Below are 20,649 nucleotides of genomic sequence, written 5' to 3'. Positions count from 1 at the left end.
ATTAGGCATTTTATTATTCAAAAAATGGGCACAATTAACACATTTGAAGATAATTCTAAAAATACTGATTACAAGCTATGTCTTTGACCATTCAAATGTGATAAAACATCCTACGAATAATGATTGTTTTATAATAATTATTGACCTAAGAATAAGATAGTATTTTTTTGAAATACGCCATTTCTTTTGCTGGAATAAAATGTCAATTTTCAAGGCTTCAACATTATATAAATAGATTATCTACAACGTTTAAGGAATTTCCAGGCTTATGCTCTGAAAATAACCACAAAAACCAAGTATAACCAAAACTATTACCTTAATCTGGATTGCAGCTCAAAAAGGTTAAGAAACCCTCGTCTAACAGGAACAAAATTAAAACCAACATTAAGATAGGCACCGATGGAAATGCTCATTGTAACAAATCATGCGGTTTCTTCGCAGAAATAACTGCGTAACTCTTTTGTCAAATTTCAGCTGGAACAATTCTTGACTTCCAATTCGCACAGCATTTACGCCTTAGATGGCACCCTGTCCTCTCATCCGATAGTCCAGAAGGTGGAGTCACCTGATGAAATAACAACTATTTTTGATGGGATCACATACAACAAGGTAAATTACAATGACATCGAAGAAAATATACAATATAGCTGCTAGGCCTTTTATAGATGAGAGTGAAATTGGAAATGACATTTCGTTAGAGCGAAGATACTACCCATCCATTCATTTCGGAATATTTAAACCATGAGTGCCTTTATTGCAAATTTCTTCCTCCAATTCTACTGATATAGCATTACAACTGAAGTTATTAACTTATTTATTTTTGCTTTCTTACATTGTGCTCTATTCATTTTGACACGTCACTCATTAATGTACTGTGTTAAGACAATTTTTAGTTACTAAATCATTTACTGGTATCTAAATCATTTGCCACTCGACTAAACAACTTAACTAATCTGAACCGGTCTTAATAAGTAAATGCATAAGAATTGTTTTTATTCTGTATTTTAGGGCGCAGCTGTTATAAGAATGTTGGAAGGATTTGTGACTGAGAAGACCTTCAGAAAGGGTGTTCAAAATTATATGGATAAATATAAATTTAAAAATACTGGAACGCAAGATTTTCTCAATGAAATCGATGACATATTTAAACACGACAATCCAAACCAAAATCTCACGTAAGTCAAACTTTGTTATTAGAAATTTAAATTAAAAATGTTGAAAGTACAAAATTGGTAATTTCTTTTCTAAAGGATCCCATAAGCGAGCATCAAAGATTGCAGATTGCAGATACTATTGCCAAAAAAATGGTGCAACTATTGCCCAGTTGCTGGGCAATGTATAGCCCGACATCAGTGTCGAAATATTTTGTGCATACACGTGACTTGAGATAAAGCAATAATGGTCGACAATGAAGTTTCTGCAGCATATCGACTACTTAATTTGCAAACCAACTAACTCCATTTGGGCAAATTGTTCAGGAAGGGGAAAAAACTTAATAATTTAACCATCATTTAGTTCAGTTAGTTGTAATCGTTACAATAAGTGCTATGTTTTAACAGCACCACTTTTGGCTGTGGTAAATTCTAGACCGAGATATACAGTTTTGACTGTTTAGATGGCTAACTTATTGTAATTGTTACAATAAGTGCTAATACTTTGATACAAATCTACCCTAGATAGCTGCTGTAAGTGCCAAAAGTAGTCTTGTGTATAGAATAGATGTACAGTTAGTTCGTAAAGCATAATTTTTGTTTTCCAGGAACTCTAGCACCGCATCCACCTTCCAATACTTACTTGTTAAGATCCGTCTGTGGATATGAGCGCATTTCGGTATAACTTGCATTTTGTGTGGATTTGGAAAATAGTATTGTAATCACTGCGAATTTGACTGTATATTTCACAGCACATGAAACATGTTGAAAAGCTTTTTAAAATTTTCTTCTACTTTATTTTCCCTTCCATTGCCCTTTTTATATTTAATGCCCCCAAATTACTTTCGGGGCTACTACAGATCCGTGGATTGCTCCAACGTCAGCTAAGGAGCGATATCACCTCCTTCGAAAATACTGTTGTACATCTGTAGAATGACCAAAAATGGAACTACAAACTACCATTTTGAAAATTTCATTCGAATGTCAGATTCTGTCCAGTTACGAGTCTTGATTGGGTAGTTTTCGACAGTGGCTCCCCCATCCCATTCTTCAGATAAGTTTGTAGGTCTGTACACAGTTTCAGATTTCATTTTGATGCAATAAAAATTTGAGCTGTTTATGGGCATTTGTTTTTTGGAATTTTTATTTTGTTTTGTTTCTTCCTAATTTTTAAAATCATTCTTTATTTTTATACTTACAAGAAATTATAGGCTTTGTTTTTTTAAGAATTACATGGAATGAATAAAAAAATATGATTTTTTTCGAAATCTATGGGTTTACGTGTAACTTTTGTCTGCAAACACATGCTCCTGATTGTTAACATACAAAGCTGGACATACGACATCTGTGCACTAACTATAATTTTAAACATTCTGTAATGTGATTGTGGATTATGTTAGTGAACTATTATTATATTCTTTATTGACAGAAAAATCATGGATACTTGGACTCGTCAAACTGGTTTGCCTCTCGTGACGGTGGCGATGAGTGCCGACAACAAAAGTGTCATCCTGACGCAGAAACGATTCCTTGCTGATCCCGATGCCATGCCACCGACTCAAGAAAAGTAAGTTCTCAAAAAAGGTCATCGTTATGTAATTATAATTTTGTTTAGTTATTAGATCTTTTAAAAGTTTTGTCAAATACTTATTAAACTTGCGTCAAATATTGATTAAATTTAATCGGCAATCGCATATATTTTTATATCTATTTTATTGTAATAATATTGAACGAATGTAATGTAAAGATGTCTGTATGTAACTAATTATAAACCCTATACATACTTGACAGTTTAGCAAAACAATAAATAATAAGGCAATTAGAGATTCAAAATCAAGAATATTTTGTTTTCTCGAGAATTTCACATTCACAATGAAATGGAGACGATTTTTTTAACCTATTTTTTTTACCAGGAATTTTAGAATTCCCTTCAGAACCAAAAAGAATAGGGCTATTTTTACTGAGAAATAAATTTTTCTTAGGCACATATTTCTCGAGAAATGAGAATTCTTGAAACTGTGGAAAATTTATTTCTCGAGATTGACCATTTCTAATTATTTCTCAAGAGTTCTCAAGGCGAGAATTCTCAATCACAGCCGCTAATGTCTATATCGCTTTTGGCAATCAAAAGTCTTGACATGTTTTATATTACGGTTTTCCATAGATCTCAAAAATATTTTTTAATCGACACTATTGCACTTTTACAGAAACAAATTCATTGAAAAATATTTTTTTTTGACTTTACATGTTCTCACCCAATTCGTTGCAGTCCCCCCTTTAGGTCGTAACATCATATATGGGCGGCCCCCAAGACGAAATCTTAAGGCCATGCATTAGTTGAGGCACGGTCTAAAAAGATCGTCGCTAGGCGATGCACGGATTGCGGGTGGCGGGTGAAAATGACGCCTGTCAAACGAAATATTAATTGTCATATAAATCCAACATACGTCCATTTTATGTTCTGTTTATTGTTCTATTAGTAACAATAATAATATATTCATTGACATGTTTTCTTTTTAAAGTAAATGGGTGACGTTTTTAGTCATCTTTACACGATTTTAGAATTAATTGACCCGTCGCCATCACGCAGCAAAGTGACGTGTTCCCGGGTCAACATTCTCTCAGTGAATGGCAGCGAGTCCAAAATTTCGTCGCGCGTACAGTTGAAAATTATTTGGCGTTTCACTGATGCGTCACCTTAACCGTAGAATGGGTTAAATAATAGTCCTTGCTTTAATTGAGTGAGGGTGCACTGAGGATTCTCCGAAACTGCGATGGTTCTTAATTTCGAAGCACTGCCATCTAGTTTTTACCAACAATTCCAAAAAACATAAAATACATTTTTATCTTTCAGTTTCCGTTGGCATATTCCGATCACATACACGACTGATAAAGGCGTACAGCCAGGTATCCAATGGCTTACAGATGATCCAGATGCAAATTGTGAGTAAAAGAGATGCACTGTGTGTTAAATTTAAATGAAATATCTTGCTATTTTTAATATATTTATACCAACAGGCGCACACAAGGGGGGTTGGGGCTGTTGGGTCCAGACCCCCCCAGAAACGAAAAAAATACAAATGATTTAGGTAAATGGCATATTAGCTGTCATGATTGAGGATCGTGACCCGGATGATTTGATTGTCAAACAGCCTTCTCAACAGGTTGTTCTTACTCCTATATTTTATGACACGCAGGGCCTGTGGCCACTGGAAGGACCGTGGCACTCATAAATTGGTGCTATCTGGGGCCTGTCTAAAAGACAAGACATGGAGGATGACACAAATTGACACTAATGATCCTAATAATTATAACAGTTAAGCCATGCGCATTCGATAGCCACGCGTGGATGTGACAACTCGTAATAATAACACGTAGGTGAACACCCTTAGTAATTATACCTGTAGGTCACGAGTTTATCGCCCGACTGAAAGTGTGGTGTCTGGGTATGAAGAACGTATATGGAAAAGTGCAGTATTCGTCATAGTAGGTGGGGTTAATGTGGAAGTCAGTGGCACCTGCTAGATTTTGTTCACCTTATATATTTTATATACATCCATAATATTTTTTTATTGATATATCAATAAAAATACTTTAAAAAAATACTTAAAATTTTTATTGATATATAATAAAAAACAGCATTTTGATGCATTTTCGACCTTATACGGCCTGAATTTGATAGAGAAACAGGATTGTGAAAAATAAATATAAATGGATGCTTTGAAAACCAACACCCTCAAATGTTGAATTTTTGACACATCAGTGATTTTATTTAGTGTAGACGCATAGATTTATACATTTGACAATAGCCTCTAATAAATAATTGGCGATATTAGTACGTAGCATTCTTGAATATGGGTCGATTATCTGGTGTCCTTATGATGTTTCCTATAAGCTTATTTTAGAACGCGTCCAGAAGAAATTTCTTCGTTGTCTTTATTTTAAGACATTTAACTATTTTCCTTTCAATAATTCGTCAAATGATTATTTTCCAACTGCCTTTCTACAAGGCATGCTTACTTTTCACTCTCTTGAATCTCGTCGGTCTCTTCTTGTCTTGAAACACTTTTGCTTGTTAGCGCGAGGGATGGTTTCCAATACTGGTGTCCTAATAAATTTGAATTTACATGCGCCTGCCAATTACCTACGTAGTCGCAGCCATGATTTATTCTGGATCAGAACCGTTTCCTCGTGTCAAGCCTATCAGGCACCATTAGCGAGGGGTGCAAGTTTATAAACGCGCTCCCTAAAGACACAGGCATTTTCACTGATGTACTTTTGTGCATTTTGTTTTCAAAATTTTATTTTTCTGTATTAAATTGTACTTAAGTATGTTTTGATTTAATTTGTTTTTGTGTTATTATTATATTCTATATTGTGCACGGTCCCACGGTGGCCGCGCGGCTTAAGCGTTGGACTATCACGCCGTGGGTCTCAGGTTCGAATCTTGGGTCTGGCAAGTACACATATTGTTTTTCAATTTGTGTGTGAGTCAGAGTGTGGACCTGATAGGTTGAGCAAGTGGCTGACATCCATTTCTCGTAAAAAACAAAATCTGTTAACACAAACCTCTACTCTGTGGAGGCCCATATGATCCTATTAGAATCGGACATGGTCGAAAAAAAAAAATATTGTAATATTTGTTATAATGTAAATCTCATGTTGTGTACGTCTTGAATTTAGATTTGTTATGTCCACAATGTTTTGTATTCTTAAATAAATAAATAAAAAAATAAAGTGGACTGTAGGAAGGAATTTGGAGTTCGTTGGAGAACGGTTGCCGCAGGAATATAGTTGAGGCACTAGCCTTTATGATGGTCGAACTGCTGGATGTCTGGAGTGCTCTGGTGAATCCCGGGTCACTCACTCACACACTTGGTTTGATTATTGTCTCGGTTTATCCGTAAAATGCAAATAACCCTGTACTTAGTTCGGCTAATTGTAAATGAGTTTATGATTGAGTTAACGGTAATGTTGACTCTTGGTCGAACAGTAACAGATGTTGACGCAATGGTGGTCAAAAGGTAACTGATGAGTTAAACTGTTCCTTTTGGACATGAACGATTGGGAAAGCAGTATTGAAATGTTATTATGTTTCTTGTTTCAGTGATCATACCCCTAGCTGATGCCAAATATATCAAATTCAATAATGACCAAGTGGGCTACTATCGAGTGAATTACCCTGTTGATATGTGGACAAAACTTAACGTAGCACTACTAAGTAACGGATCTTCTTTGGTACGATCAATACATTATATACTTTATATCTTAGATAGACATGAGCTGAATAGCATAACGTATTATCGAGTTCTCAAGTGTGACCAGCTCATTGAACATGGACCCGACAGACAAGGTAACTTGAGTGAAAACAGTAATTTTAGTTATACTAATACATTTTTCACTTAAGTCTTTCTACCTCTCAAGTCAATTAATTTTATGACTTGGAATTTAAACACTTCTCGTAATTGTTACCATTATGTAGTTTGTCTCAGCAGGCCTATTCTAACATACTGTCCTAGTTCTAGGCGATAACAGGAAGTGGCTGTAGTCGCGTGTAGAATATTTCTCTTACTAAACTTTGTCAGTCAAATGTATTTGTTTTCATTGAACTAAGGCTACTATGCCTGCGATGGCCGCGCAGCTTAAGCGTCGGTCTATGGTGACGTGGGTCTCTCCTGTGTCTGCCAAGTGCACATATTGTTTTTTCAATTTGTGTATGAGTCAGAGTATGGACCTAATATGTTGAGCAAGTAGCTGACATCTATTTCTCATAAAAAAAACAAAATCTGTTAATACAAACCTTCACTCTGTGGAGGCCCTTATGACCTTATTAGGATCGGACATGGTCGGAAAAAAATAGAATTTGCAAATGGTGCTGGTTAGTTTTTAAAATTAGATTAAACCCTGCCTAAACCAAACCATAATACCTAATTTATATATACTATGGACGATCTGACAAAAATAGTGGACACTTTTCCAGTCATACTTATTTGTTTTCATTGAATTAAGAATATAGTACAAATTATGTTAGTTATATTTTTTTTAAATTCATTAAGCTCTGCCTACACCAAACCATGATCGATAAAAAATATTCTTCTATCAATAAAATATTTTTTGACTATTGTCTACTATGCCTTGGATTAGGCAGAGTTTAACTCATTGGACGCTAACGAAGCGCCTAGCACATATTCATTAGATGGCCATTAGATACGATTAGCATGTTATTTAAATGTGTTAATTAAAAGGTCAGCAATGATTGTGTTAATTGAATTTTAAAAACTAACAAACACTATCTACACACTGTAGTCATATGGGCCTCCACAGAGTGGAAATTTGTACATAACAGATTTTATTTTTACGAGAAATGGATGTCAGCCACTTGCTCAACCTATTAGGTCCATACTCTGGTACTAAATTGAAAAACAAAATGTGTACTTGCCAGACCCAGGATACGAACCTAAGACCCACGACGCTATAGGTCGATGCGTAAGCCACGCGGCCATTTCAGGCATTGTAGTCTTAGTTCAATGAAAACAAATACATCTGACTGACAAAATTTAGTGTGCACTATTTATGCTGGATCTTAACAGCTTACCTCTACTTTTCGCCACTGATATCTGCACACTATATCATACAACGCTTAGAAAGGACAATTTTCAATTGACTCAGAACATCGGTTTTTAGGGCGGTAAGGAAATATTTTTTAAAAGATTCATATTTCATTTTATTCATTTGATACTTGCCATATTCATTAGATATTGTAAAAGATTTTATAAAATATTCTTCATAAAAGATATTAGTCAAAGATGCAAAACTGGCCTGAAGTATTTCCTTATAAAATATATTTATCTATTTTTCATTTTGTCATTTATAATCTTGTTGTTTCAGACTGTATCTGATAAAACACACTTGTTGAATGATGTCTTTAATCTGGCGGAGGCGGGTGAAGTCCCCTTCTACGTGGCCCTGGACCTCTCAAAATACTTGAAGAATGAGGTTGAATATACTCCGTGGGTGGTTGCATCATCACAATTCGCCTCACTCAAGAGGATTATGTCGGAGTCATTAGGATTTATTGAATTCAAGGTGATGTCATTTAATTAATTTTCTTGTACCATCTCCTATGGGAGGTAGGCCACCATCGTGGCGATCTTTAATTTTTTTCCGATAACGACGGAGCAGCTACGTGAAGCTTTACTAGTAAAAATTACAATGGTTCTTACCTACCTTTGATCTTTCCACTCATGTTCTGTGATGACATCCGGAGAAAGATAGATATTATAGACTTAGATTTATCTATTAGAATTACATTAGATTTGTTGCAGTATTATTTGTAATTTTTTGTGTACATGTATTTTGTCGAATAGGTACCAGTGGCGAAGGGTGGAGATAGGCTGTTAAAATTCAACAGAAATAGTGCACACTTTCTCAGTCATACGTATTTGTTTTATTGAACTGAGACTATAATGTGTAGACACTGCTGGTTAGTTTTTAAAAATCCGATAAACCCTGTCTAAACTAACCATAATAGTTTTGGTATGCTATTGGCGATCCGCCAAAAATAGTACTCACTTTTTCAGTCATACTTATTTGTTTTCGTTAAATTATGAATACAGTAAAACCTCGTTGGTAAGAACACTGATAATTCGAAATTCGCCGTAATTCGAAATTTTCGCGAAAAAAAAGTCCCTTAAACATTATTTTCATATAAGACCATACCTTTAATTCGAATTTCGTAATTCGAAATGATTTCATAGTCCTCGCATACAAAAATATTCAATAAATCGTAATAAAGTACACTATTTCATGAGCCAGTCATTGAAAATTGTGAGACTTTTCTTAAAACATCAAAAATTACTTATTTTATGAAGGTAATAAAAATAATCCTGACATTTAATGATCCATTGACACACACAGCGGTATGTCATCAGAGGCACAACTTCACTTCACTCAAAGGAAAAACAATAACTCACATGTTTCAGGGCTGTAGGTATTTAATTGTTGATTGTTTATCGGATTTTCACATGATGCCAAATAAATTGTGTTGACAAATTGGAAAAATAAGAAATATTTCATAATTTTCTATAATTCTAGCTATGTACTTGGCAACTTCAATTAATGGGTAAATGACACACGGTATTTGCACAGATTTTAATTTGAAAGAATCGTATCGGAAATTTGGTAAGCACATCTATGATCGGAAACGAAATTAATGATAATCATTTTTTTTTTTTAAATTAAAATATTTCCCCCATACATTTCATATTTTCTAATTCAATTTTTTTTTCGGTTTTTGGTCCCATGGAATTCGTATTAACGAGGTTTTTCTGTACATGTTACAGGTGGTGTTGGTTAGTTTTTTTAAATTTATTAAGCCCTGGACTCCAAACCATAATGAATAAAAAAAATCTTCTATCTATAAAATATAAAATGTATGATTTAATGACATAATTATAGATATTTTATAGATAGATGAATAGTTTTTGACTATTATCTATTATTGCTTGGTTGACACAGGGTTCAATTGAATTTTAAAAACTAACCATCACTATCTACACATTGTAGTTTTAATTCAATGAAAACAAATACTTTTGACTGACTAACATTAGTGTGAACTGTGTATGTCGAATCAACAGCCTTACCTCCACCCATCGCCAATGATAGGTACATAATAATTCCAAGGTTTATTCTTATATTTGTCATTCTGAAAAAGTCCTTCATTACTTATTATTCAATGTATAAGTACTCTCAAAATATCAACATTTACTGTCACATATTATACGTCAGTCAAACTACCAGAAGTTTTAATTTTGGAACAATCTAGGTATACCTATTATAATATTATGAGTAATGTAATAAATTCAAATATGTCATTTTTTTACAGACTTATGTGAGAACCCTTGTGAATACAATATACGAAGAAATTATGTGGGATCCAGAAACAACAAAATCCGAAGCCTATGATAGGCTGTAAGCATATTTTTTAATATTTCATAATTTTAAGAAAATTGCCATTTTTTCGCTAATAATTATATGCTGTTTTTAGTCCAACTCTAGATTTGAGAGTTGTTAATATTTTTTCTTCTTTTTAGACTTCTCCGCCCTGTTATTTTAAATTTGGCCTGTTCGTTTGGTAATGAAGACTGCTTAAGTGAAGTGTCAAAACGATTCAAAGCATGGCTCGGTGACAAGAATAGCACAATTATCCCCGATTTGAAGAGCACTGTTTATAGTTATGGTAAGCTTAACACGGATGCAATCTTGCTTCATCTTTACTTCTTATTTTTACTGTTTCGTTGCTTATGTGAATTTAAAAAATCGTAACAATAATTAGATTACTATACATTATGTATGTTTCTCTTATGTCAACATAAATTCTTAAGTTTTTTTAACTACTTGTAGCTAATCTCTACAGTAATTTATTAAATATAACTAATTTATGCATGCTGAAATCAAGTTGACCTTTTGGTTATATTCGACACCTCCTAAGTAAAAGTCTGTAACTGCGTTTTTGGCTATTTTGACTTGATTGCTCTTTTATTAAATAATTTTTAAGATAATACAACAATGATAATCGAAAAAAAAACAAAAAATCAATCAATATACAAGGTGGTCCAAGAATTAAAGACCTTCATTAATATTTGGCGATGCGGATGTTATTTCTCAAAAGATGGCAGCACTGGCGTGTAGCGTAGACTTCCCTATCCTAACTAGTGGTGAGACGGCTCGGTAGCTGTTTCAGTTCATACTTTTGCGTCCGTTTGAGATGGACGCTCCCAAATCCCGCCGCCTGCGAGGTGCGTTCAATCATTCGGTTTCTCAACCAGGAAGGAGTCCACCATGTCGAAATCCATCGTCGTCTCACATCCAATTATACTAATAATATGATCCAGCGGAATGTCAGGAAATGGTGTTTTGAGTTTTCAAGAACGAGTGTTTATGATGAGGAGGGGAGAGGAAGGAGGTCCTCAATTACTTACGTTTTGTTGAAGAAAATCAATGATAAAGTTCGTGAAAATCGCCGTGTGACAGTCCGTGAGCTCGAAATTTTGATCCCAGACGTCAGTAAGTCTACCATATAAACGATTTTGGGGGGAAATCTGGGGTATGCAAAGATGTGCTCATTGGGTGCCCAAAATGCTGACGGAAGTTCACAAATAAATTCGCTTAGTTGTTTTTGAACCTTTTGGACTCATTCAAATGAGATGTCCTCCGTCATCCTGCTCATAGCCCCCGACGTGGTGCCGAGTTATTTCCATCTTTTTCTTCACCTGAAGCTACATTTGGCCGGAAAATGCTTCGAGACCGACGAGGAAGTGGAGGAAGAGGTGAAAACATTTTTGAGGGCGGCGGCGGCGGCGGCGGAGTTTAACGACAAGGGAATCAAGGACCTACGGCTCACCAAGTGCATCGATCGTAATGGGGACTACGTCGAAAAATATTGGGGTATATGTACCTAAAATTTCGTATGCTTTTCTTGTAAATACAAAATTTTCCTGATTTTTTAAATAATAAAGGTCTTTGATTCTTGGACAACCCTCGTAATTTATCAATCAACTAAAAAATTATGATTTCAGCATTAAAAATTAACGTTGTGGTGTCATTAAAATTTATTAAAATCGTACTACTGAAAAGTACCATTTTTCAGTTACGGCTTTATACGTAGGAGGTGTCATATTTATAACTGTAGATCTAATCTTTGACTACTTCCAGCTCACGAATATGATTAGGGTTTGTGTCCCCACTCTGACCTATAATATTGCATTCATTTTTATAAACCAAACTTTTTAAAGCATTCTTCAATATCCAGGATTCATTCTCTTTCTAGAAGTATGTCTATTGATATGTTCAATACCTCTGTTCAACCACACAAGTATTATTCTAAATTACTCTTTTTATACTTAGGTAATTACTCATTGTAGTTGCTTGTTTACCTGTGTTATTTATTATATTATCTAATTGTGATAATTTATTTTAATTTTATTATATTTATTTTGTATGTGGGAGGATGTTGGTTTTAAAGTTAGTTACTTACTGTGCGGCAAGTTTAACGTGAAGCGTGGCCGTTTCAAGAACTACAATATTGACATAGATCGTAGCGCCACGATGGCGGCCATGACACTTCAACTTATCATTTTCGCACTGTAGTTGATCACATAAAACTGCGAAGCACGTTAATTATGACTGTAGATAAAATATTTTTTTGCAAGCCTATTAATTACTTGCACTTGTACCTAAATAATTAGAGAAATGAATGATAAATTAAAACTATGTAATTACCTAAAACACAGACTATTAGAAAAACTTGTCAAAAAATAAAACTACTTATGAATATAATCGGCTTTACAACCAACCTCTGTTTAAACACTAACTACCTAAAGAAGCTGGATTTGATGGTTAATGAAAGTATACATGATAGCAAAAGAGAATCAGAATCATGAAAAATAAAAAGTTAAATAATTTTTTTTAGTAATATTAATAATACCAGTTCATTGTCTAAAAAACTACTTTTAAGCCTGCATAGGTACAAACCATTTTTATCTCAGTGTGGCCCTGGCAAATGAGTCTCGGATCACATTTGTAAACTTGTTATGTAAAAATGAATCTTCAACACGAAATGACTTGCAGTTCATTTTCAACCTTAGAGAGCCTGCCCATGAGGCGTGTTTTGGCGTGCGAGTAACATGTAGCGCGTTTTCCAGGTACATGTGACCTAATTCAGATGTCCACAAGCGCTCGCACGTGACGACTCTCGCACAACAATCGCCTGCAAACCCCAGACTCTGGACAATCACGGCGTTTACAGCCATTATAAAATGAATTACAACCGCTCGGCGCTCGAATGCCGAATGCAAGACTTTTTATTGCTACTCCAAAATAAATTACGTCACCCAGGTTGTAAAGTGCCGAGAATAGGTATTGGAAATAATTGCGAAATACAATATCTCATAGGAACCGACTAACACCATTGAGTTGTTGTGTTTTTTTCTACACTCGCGTTTGTTTTTTTATGCCGATTCAAAAATTAATTATGCCACCTAATTGTTATAAACGCACGAACTATGCCATTTCTGGATGGTAGACATTTCTGGTTCTCGAGCGTAAATTGCGATGGGACTCGCACCTTGTAGTCAGGCTCTTAAGCCGTGTTGACACAGTCCAAGTACAATCCAAGTACACTTGGACCGAGTGCCATCCAAGTGACAGCTTCATACTAATTATTCCTATCCAAACTACTTGGACCGCGTCTTACTCATCCAAGTTAGCTTGGATAGGAATAATTAGTATGAAGCTGTCTCATGCGAGTGCGCTTGGATGGCACTTGGTCTAAGTGTACTTGGATCGTACTTCAACGCGGCTTAAATAACCTATTTTCAGATTTAGTATTATTATAAAATCTCAATCTGTATAGATGAAGACTTATCATCAACATGCGTGCCTTGGTTCAATAGAAATTTGTTACAGGAATTCAAGCGAGCGGAGAGACAGAATGGTTGAAGACTTGGGACAGGTTTTTGGAAGAAGATGATGCGCAGGAAAAGTCAATTCTGATGCATGCTCTGGCTGCTTCTACAAATCCTGCTATTCTGAAAAGGTATGTGATGGTTGTTTCTGCGAATAGCTAACATCTAACCTTCTAATCCTCTACCAAAGGTTCGAATCGATTTGCTTCGAACCGGAGGTAAAACTCATTCGTTTAACATAACACTTAATAAGGTGAAGTATAAGTAATTAGGTATCAATTAAGTATCCTAATTATTAACCAACGCCTGAATCACTCCAAATTTTAGTTATAATGTACTTGCACTTGCTAATATTTTCAATTAACTATTTCTTTTATTTAACCAGAAATTCACAAGATTTGAGAATGCAACATTCTTCATATTAAATATACATAATTTGAAAACATCTACTAGAAAAATTGATTTTGATTTAAAACACTAAAACCAATAGCCAACATTAACGCAATTTGATAAACATTTCATATAAGAACTGCTAGTTAAATTCGTCGTAATTAAGTAGGACGCCTGTAGCTTAATTGGTAAAGTACATTGGCGCGAATCCATTGGTTATAGGTTCATGTCCCGTCGGGCGTTGTATTTTTTCAAAAAACATTTTTTCTAGTATGTTTATATCTGAGGTGTTTTCAAATTATGTATATTGAATAATTTGTGTTCAGATATCTCCAGTTGGCGTGGGATCCCAAAAACATTCGATCTCAAGACCATCTGGCTGTGATTCAGTACATCTCTTTCAACCCTGTGGGAACTCCTGTGGTCTGGGATCATGTCCGGGAGAATTGGCCTCGCTTGGTCCAAAAATTCACCATCAATAGCCGTATTCTGGGAACAACTGTTTCAGCTATTACCAAATCCTTTGCTTCCGAGTTGAAACTCAATGAGGTATGTTGATAATAGTTTCTATTAATTAATTGACATTTACTCAGTATAATTCCATTTTACAATATATTATCATAAATGCAATAGATGCAAACGCATAAATGTAAGAATTTAGAAAATCATTATGTGTGTCAGGAGGTTTGTACGTATGAAGTTGACCATATCAAAGTTCACCATAAGCTGTTGTATCAGAAATAGATGGCCGTATAGTATTGAGATCAAATCCATGTCTAAATAAAACATTTAAAAATACATAATAAAAACCACCGAAATACAAGGAAAAGACAGAAGAAAATGGGTAGGTAAGTAAATTAAAAATACAAACATATCGTAGGTATATATTTATATAAAATTTTGAATGATTCAAAAATAGGTTAGCAAGTAGGTCCTTGTAAATATCAAGTTGTACCTATCAAATATCTTATAATAATGACAGTAAATTCAAGTTCTATCAAGTACCCTCGGTCGATAGTGTTAATTAATTTTTTTCTTTCGACCATGTCCGATACTAATAAGATCATATGGGCCTCTACAGAGTGGAGGTTTGTAATGACAGAATTTTTGTTTTTACGGGAAATGGATGTTACCCACTTGCTCAACCTATTACGTCCATATTCTGCAAACATAAATTGACAAACAATAATATGTGTATTTGCCGGACCCAGGATTCGAACCTGGGACCCATGGCATTATAAGCGGACACGTATGCCACTCGGGCGTCGTGGAATTAATAGTGAAAGAATTATTATCTCATATTTGATACCAATCAATATCAAATTAGTATTCTTATTGAATCTATTAAAATTTTAACATTACTCTCTGCAATGGTCCACAAAAAATGTGTATTTTTGGTCTCAATTCTATAGGGCCGTCTCTTTCTGATACAGGCAGCTCACAATGAACTGTGCGCTGAAATGTATGTAGAATTTACATGTAAAACCATGATGTTTCAAATATAGTTTTTATGGCGATATAAAAGAACAAAAAAGTTTAACTAATTATTTAATTTTTATCCAAATATTTTCATCGAAACAACAAAAATTATTTTGTATTTTTTTTTTATTAATCATTTTGGTTTTTGACACACAATATAATTTATTTAAGGGTCCACACGTGACACGTGGGTCAAAATAGAGATTTTATGGTATTTTCAGAATATAAACCTAAACATTCCTTAAACTTCCTAGAAATTCTATTTGTATAATTTTAAAGTCCTATTATTTCGTTTAGTTCTATTAAACACTTGATGGCAACATAAAATAGTATTTTTTAAACCTCTTAATCCAATGGTTTAGAATAGTGTTCTTCAACCGGTCGTCGCGCGGACCGGCGCCGGTCCTCAAGAATTTATTATCGGTCCGCGAAAGCTTTCACTATGCTATTTACCGGCTATATCGCTACACGATTCGGGGAATACGCACTAGATGAAATGCTGGGAGAATTTTTGAATGCTGCTGATATTAACCAGAAAGTCATAATATTCAACATCATAAGCCAACTTTAATAAACATTTCTCTGAAAATTACAAATCTACGTAAAGGCGGACCTCTAACCTCTGGATTAATAATCCCTTTTTGGAAAATATTAAATCATGCGTACTTGATCCTCGTGAGAAAGAAAAGCTGATCGAGCCATCTTCTGATGTCACTCTGGTGTCCAGACATAAAATGCAATCATTGTCTCAATTTTGGATATCCCTTGATAAAGAATATCCATCTCTGAATTAATTATAAAAAGATCAGATTATTGGTAATTTTTTTGACTAAACCAAACCAAAAAACAAAAAAACCAAACAGAGAAATCGAATGGATGTTAATGCAGCGCTTCGTCTCAGAAACAATGCTGCAACCACGAATATCAAATTTGCTTACAAAAAAGTAGCAGCAGATGGATGTGGCAAGTTGTAATTTTAAAACATAAGATTTAATAAATAAAATTCTATCTTTAATGTATATTATTTGTAGTAAAATATATTTGGTAGAAAATTATATTTACAATCTAGGTGGACCCAAATCTGACACAGATCCGACAATAATTAGACATTTTGTTATTCAGAAAATCGCCATGATTTCCACATTCTACGACAAAACTATTTCATTCAGTAAATAAGCTCCCTCGCTTGGCTGTGCAGTGTTTTATTACCATTTTATCAAATCCAATATTGTAGTTAAGGTATTTTATATTGAGCGTGTAGCATGCTGCCATGAGAAACTGACTGAATTTCTTTGCGGCCCACTCACCTGCTAAAGCCGAATCTTACTCCTTTTCACAGGTAGTTTTCTTAATACTATATGCTAAACGTAATTTTATATTTTAGATGATATCCTTCTTTACTATGTATCCAAACGCTGGAGCTGGAGCTGTGCCCCGAGAGCAAGCGAAAGAAAATGTCAAAAACAACATCAAGTGGCTGAAGAAACATGATAAAGCAGTCACCGCGTGGCTTACGGAGAATAATAAGAATAAATCTTAGTTCACCACATCTCGCATACTGGCGAGCTAGTAATTTCTTTTTGTATTCTAACAATTGAATGATGCGTCTTCATAGAGTGTGTGAGTTTGACATGTGTACAATCGTTTTGTTTTATTTTTATGTGAGATATAATTGTATTAATATTAATTAATATTATAATATTGATTTATTTACCATTTAAGGGACCGCGTATTACATGACTTTTGTATAGTGGCTGACACGTCGTTACTGCAACTAAAAATCCCTCCCAATCACATGCTGCCAAAAGTTGGTAAGTCGATAATATAGGTACATATTTAGAGGTAACAAAAGATTGTGTCTATATATTATATATGTTACGCCGAATGTGCGAAATTGAATATTACATGAAATGGGCAAAATTTTGCCTAAATCATGAAAAATGCAAGCCCGTTGCCTTATTCATGAATTAGACAAAATATCTGGAGAGTGCGCTACGGTGGTATTTTTTGCAACTAAACTAAATGCATTAAATGCTCATGGATTGGTCAAAATGTACATTTATATTATCTATGGTCAAAATAGATGATCGCGCTCCGTGGTGTTTATTGCAACTAAACAAATGTGTCAAATGTCATTGATTTGAATGACGTTCATATACATTTACTATGCGCAAAAAAATTCTAGAACTATAATATGATAACGGAAGAATTTTATTGAAAAGTATTTTCGCGATTTGATTCGTGCTTGGGTATCAATTGTGCAATGGTCGATTGAATGTTTGTGATAGTTTGTTGACACTTGATAGCTAACCTCAAAATGGACATTCAGTTGAATAATTTAATTCAGAATTACAAAACCTAACCTAACCTAACCTAATAATAATAATATTATATTATGTCCAATTATAACTAATAAAACTATCTGTATTAAATTTACTTTTTCTTCTGTCATGTTGACAGTTCAAGAATTTCATACCGTGGCGAATTCATGTACTCAGCAGAAAAATTACCTAATTCATGAATAAGGCAACAGGCTTGACTATTACATGAATTAGCCAAAATTTTGCCCATTTCATGTAATAGTAAATTTCGCACATTCGGTGTAACATATATAATATATATAAATAATATGTATTATAGAATAAAAAAAAAAAAAAGTTATCATATACCTAGAACAGGCACATAAAGCACAAAGAATTTAGCATTGCTTGATTTTAGAGGGCAAGTCAAACTTCAAATTGCAATTACTCTATAACATGACTTCGAGACTTACCAACTTTTGACAGTAACCCCACAATATATCTATATGCCCCCCCCCCACCCGCTTACTAAAAATCTCCTTTCATAGAATATGTGCTCTGACGTGTCAGCCATAATATAGAAGTCATAGCTGTATGGAGAAGAGAGATTTTCTTTGATAAAACTGTTTGATACAGAAGTCTTTTTAAAAAGTGTATTTTGTTTATTTATCAAAGTGTAGTTTTTGATATTTTTATAAAGATGTCACTATATTAATATACATTAGAATATTATGAATCTGTTATCTGCGTATGAATAAAATGCTGATTTCTTTGAAATGTATTTTATTTTAATAATCCCATATCATATTAAATAGAAAATAATGAACAGTCAATAAACTTTGATTATTTATACTTAGTCTATGACACTTAGGTATATAACCCATCTACCAATGAATAAAAAAAGAAAGGAAGGAACATACTGATTCATTGCAGTGTAAAAACGGGCAACCTAATTCGCCATTTAGGAAAGCGACGATTTTGCGTAAACAAATATCACGTAGTCTGTACATGTGCTTAAACTTCGTATGTGTTTGTAATTTTATGTTTGTGTATCATGTCGGCCATATTTGCCGGTCTTTCTGATTGCCGTGATTGTACATATGCTCATTCCTTCTTTTATTTTATTCGTAGCCATGTACATATGGAAGGATGTATTGCTGGGAATACGTATTGTTGTTTTTTTAGTATTATTAATAACCATGTCCTTGCTTTTTCGTACAAGATGGTTGTTAGTAATTTTGAACAATCACAAATACCCAGGCTTTGAGAAAATCATTTATAAATATATTGTGACCTCACTGGGATCGAACCCAGAGCTCCCGGATGGAAGGCCAGCGCCTTATGCAGCCCAGACTCAGGGAGGGGCAGTCAACCAGTTAAGTGAGATAAACGCACATTACAAATTTGCATATTAATACTTGACAACTAATTATACCTAACTTGACAACTACCATATACATTAAAAATACAAAAAATCGTTAAACAGACAGTGAGTACTATGTATTAATTTTACCTTAAACACCATTTGGAAAGTCCTGCTTTAGACTTTAGAGAATCACATTGTCTTTAAGCTTATTGCGTGTACATTAGAACAATAGTGGCGTACCCTGGCAACAAAATATATGAAATACGCGCAGTGTTGTGCCCAAACATCAAAAATGCTCATTGACTGAAAAATTGTCCATGAAACATTGTGGATGGCGTTGAATGACACTGATATTAAATACTGTATCCTATTAGATTGTGTAAGATGTGTAAGCGAGTCGTTGTAGACGATTTATAATGATCGTAAACCGATCCTACTTTTGTTAACTAAGGTAACTAGGAATAACTTGAAATTAGAAATTGTTAATTATATCTTTAAAATATTTTATTCAATAATACAGGAATGTCCACAAACAAATCTGTACCTAAACGTTTGGCCACAGTGGTCGGGCGTGCAGCGGGGTGTATAACCGTGTGTGATATGCCCAAAAAAAGACACTGTCTACGAACTACGTACTACTATGTTCTAGCACTAAGAGCCAGACTACCTTATCTATGATAAACACGTGGGGAAAACAATATAAGATTATTTATGTCCGCCAAATACTACTTTATTGTGTTAAGAATTTCGAAATTCTGATTTTTGTGAATAGAAGTGTGATTGGGCCGGACAGGTGATATGTTAATTTAAAGTACAAACTCTGTAGTTCATTTATTTTCATCAATATTGGACTTCAGACTATCTGGCTCTGTGGTAGTTACATAAATAATGATATAAAACGAAAGGAAAACTTTCTGTGCATTGCGGAAATAAATAATGACAAAATAATCATTTGTTATTTCGATGGGTGGTAGCAGTAATCACATAAGTCATTATTGCATGTTTTTCAGGACACAGTATTTTTTCTATCTGGTGACATTTTTTCAAAGAAACCTTGCTCTAATTTTTTTAATTGTCATTTCAAATTATATCATTGCTAATGACATAATTTGAATTATTAATATACATATGAAATATTTAAAAAATAATATTATATATACATATGAAATATTTAATTTTTTTAAAAATTATGTCTTGGACAAATCCATCCACAATGGCCGCGCGGCTTAAGCGTTGTGGGGCCCAAGCTCAAATTCTGTGTCTGACAAGTACACCTGTTATATTGTTTTTCAATTGGTGTATGAGTCAAAATGTGGACCTAATTGGTTGAGCAAGTGGCTGACATCCATTTCTCGTAAAAACAAAAATCTCTTAATACAAACCTCCACCCTGATCTTCTTAGGATCGGATATAGTCGAAAAAAAAAATTTATAAACAATCTATTACTTATACTTATGTTCAGATACAATTAAAGAAAAATATGTCATGCCATTATAATA

The 20,649-nt window shown here is 34.1% G+C and overlaps 1 protein-coding gene across 3 annotated transcripts in view; it reads left to right on the top strand.

Annotated features, from left to right (window-relative positions):
- LOC147078298 (glutamyl aminopeptidase-like) overlaps positions 1 to 17,167 on the top strand; it is a 76,505-nt gene extending 59,338 nt beyond the window's left edge. For all 3 annotated transcript variants that reach the window (XM_085958320.1, XM_085958328.1, XM_085958312.1), the window contains 11 exons: positions 475 to 609; positions 1,009 to 1,175; positions 2,581 to 2,718; positions 4,006 to 4,094; positions 6,259 to 6,389; positions 8,040 to 8,237; positions 10,036 to 10,121; positions 10,244 to 10,389; positions 13,617 to 13,746; positions 14,332 to 14,554; positions 16,869 to 17,167. In XM_085958320.1, coding sequence (XP_085814446.1) covers positions 475 to 609; positions 1,009 to 1,175; positions 2,581 to 2,718; positions 4,006 to 4,094; positions 6,259 to 6,389; positions 8,040 to 8,237; positions 10,036 to 10,121; positions 10,244 to 10,389; positions 13,617 to 13,746; positions 14,332 to 14,554; positions 16,869 to 17,024 — 1,599 coding nt within the window. In that variant the 3' untranslated portion in view covers positions 17,025 to 17,167. The remainder of the gene's footprint in view (positions 1 to 474; positions 610 to 1,008; positions 1,176 to 2,580; positions 2,719 to 4,005; positions 4,095 to 6,258; positions 6,390 to 8,039; positions 8,238 to 10,035; positions 10,122 to 10,243; positions 10,390 to 13,616; positions 13,747 to 14,331; positions 14,555 to 16,868) is intronic.
- The last annotated feature ends 3,482 nt before the right edge of the window (positions 17,168 to 20,649 follow it).

The sequence above is a fragment of the Rhyacophila brunnea genome, unplaced genomic scaffold (assembly GCF_057557595.1).
Source record: "Rhyacophila brunnea isolate RB1 unplaced genomic scaffold, BYU_Rbru_1.0 scaffold_11, whole genome shotgun sequence".
Classification (NCBI taxonomy): domain Eukaryota; kingdom Metazoa; phylum Arthropoda; class Insecta; order Trichoptera; family Rhyacophilidae; genus Rhyacophila; species Rhyacophila brunnea.
This window is presented reverse-complemented; position numbering and strand designations above follow the sequence as displayed.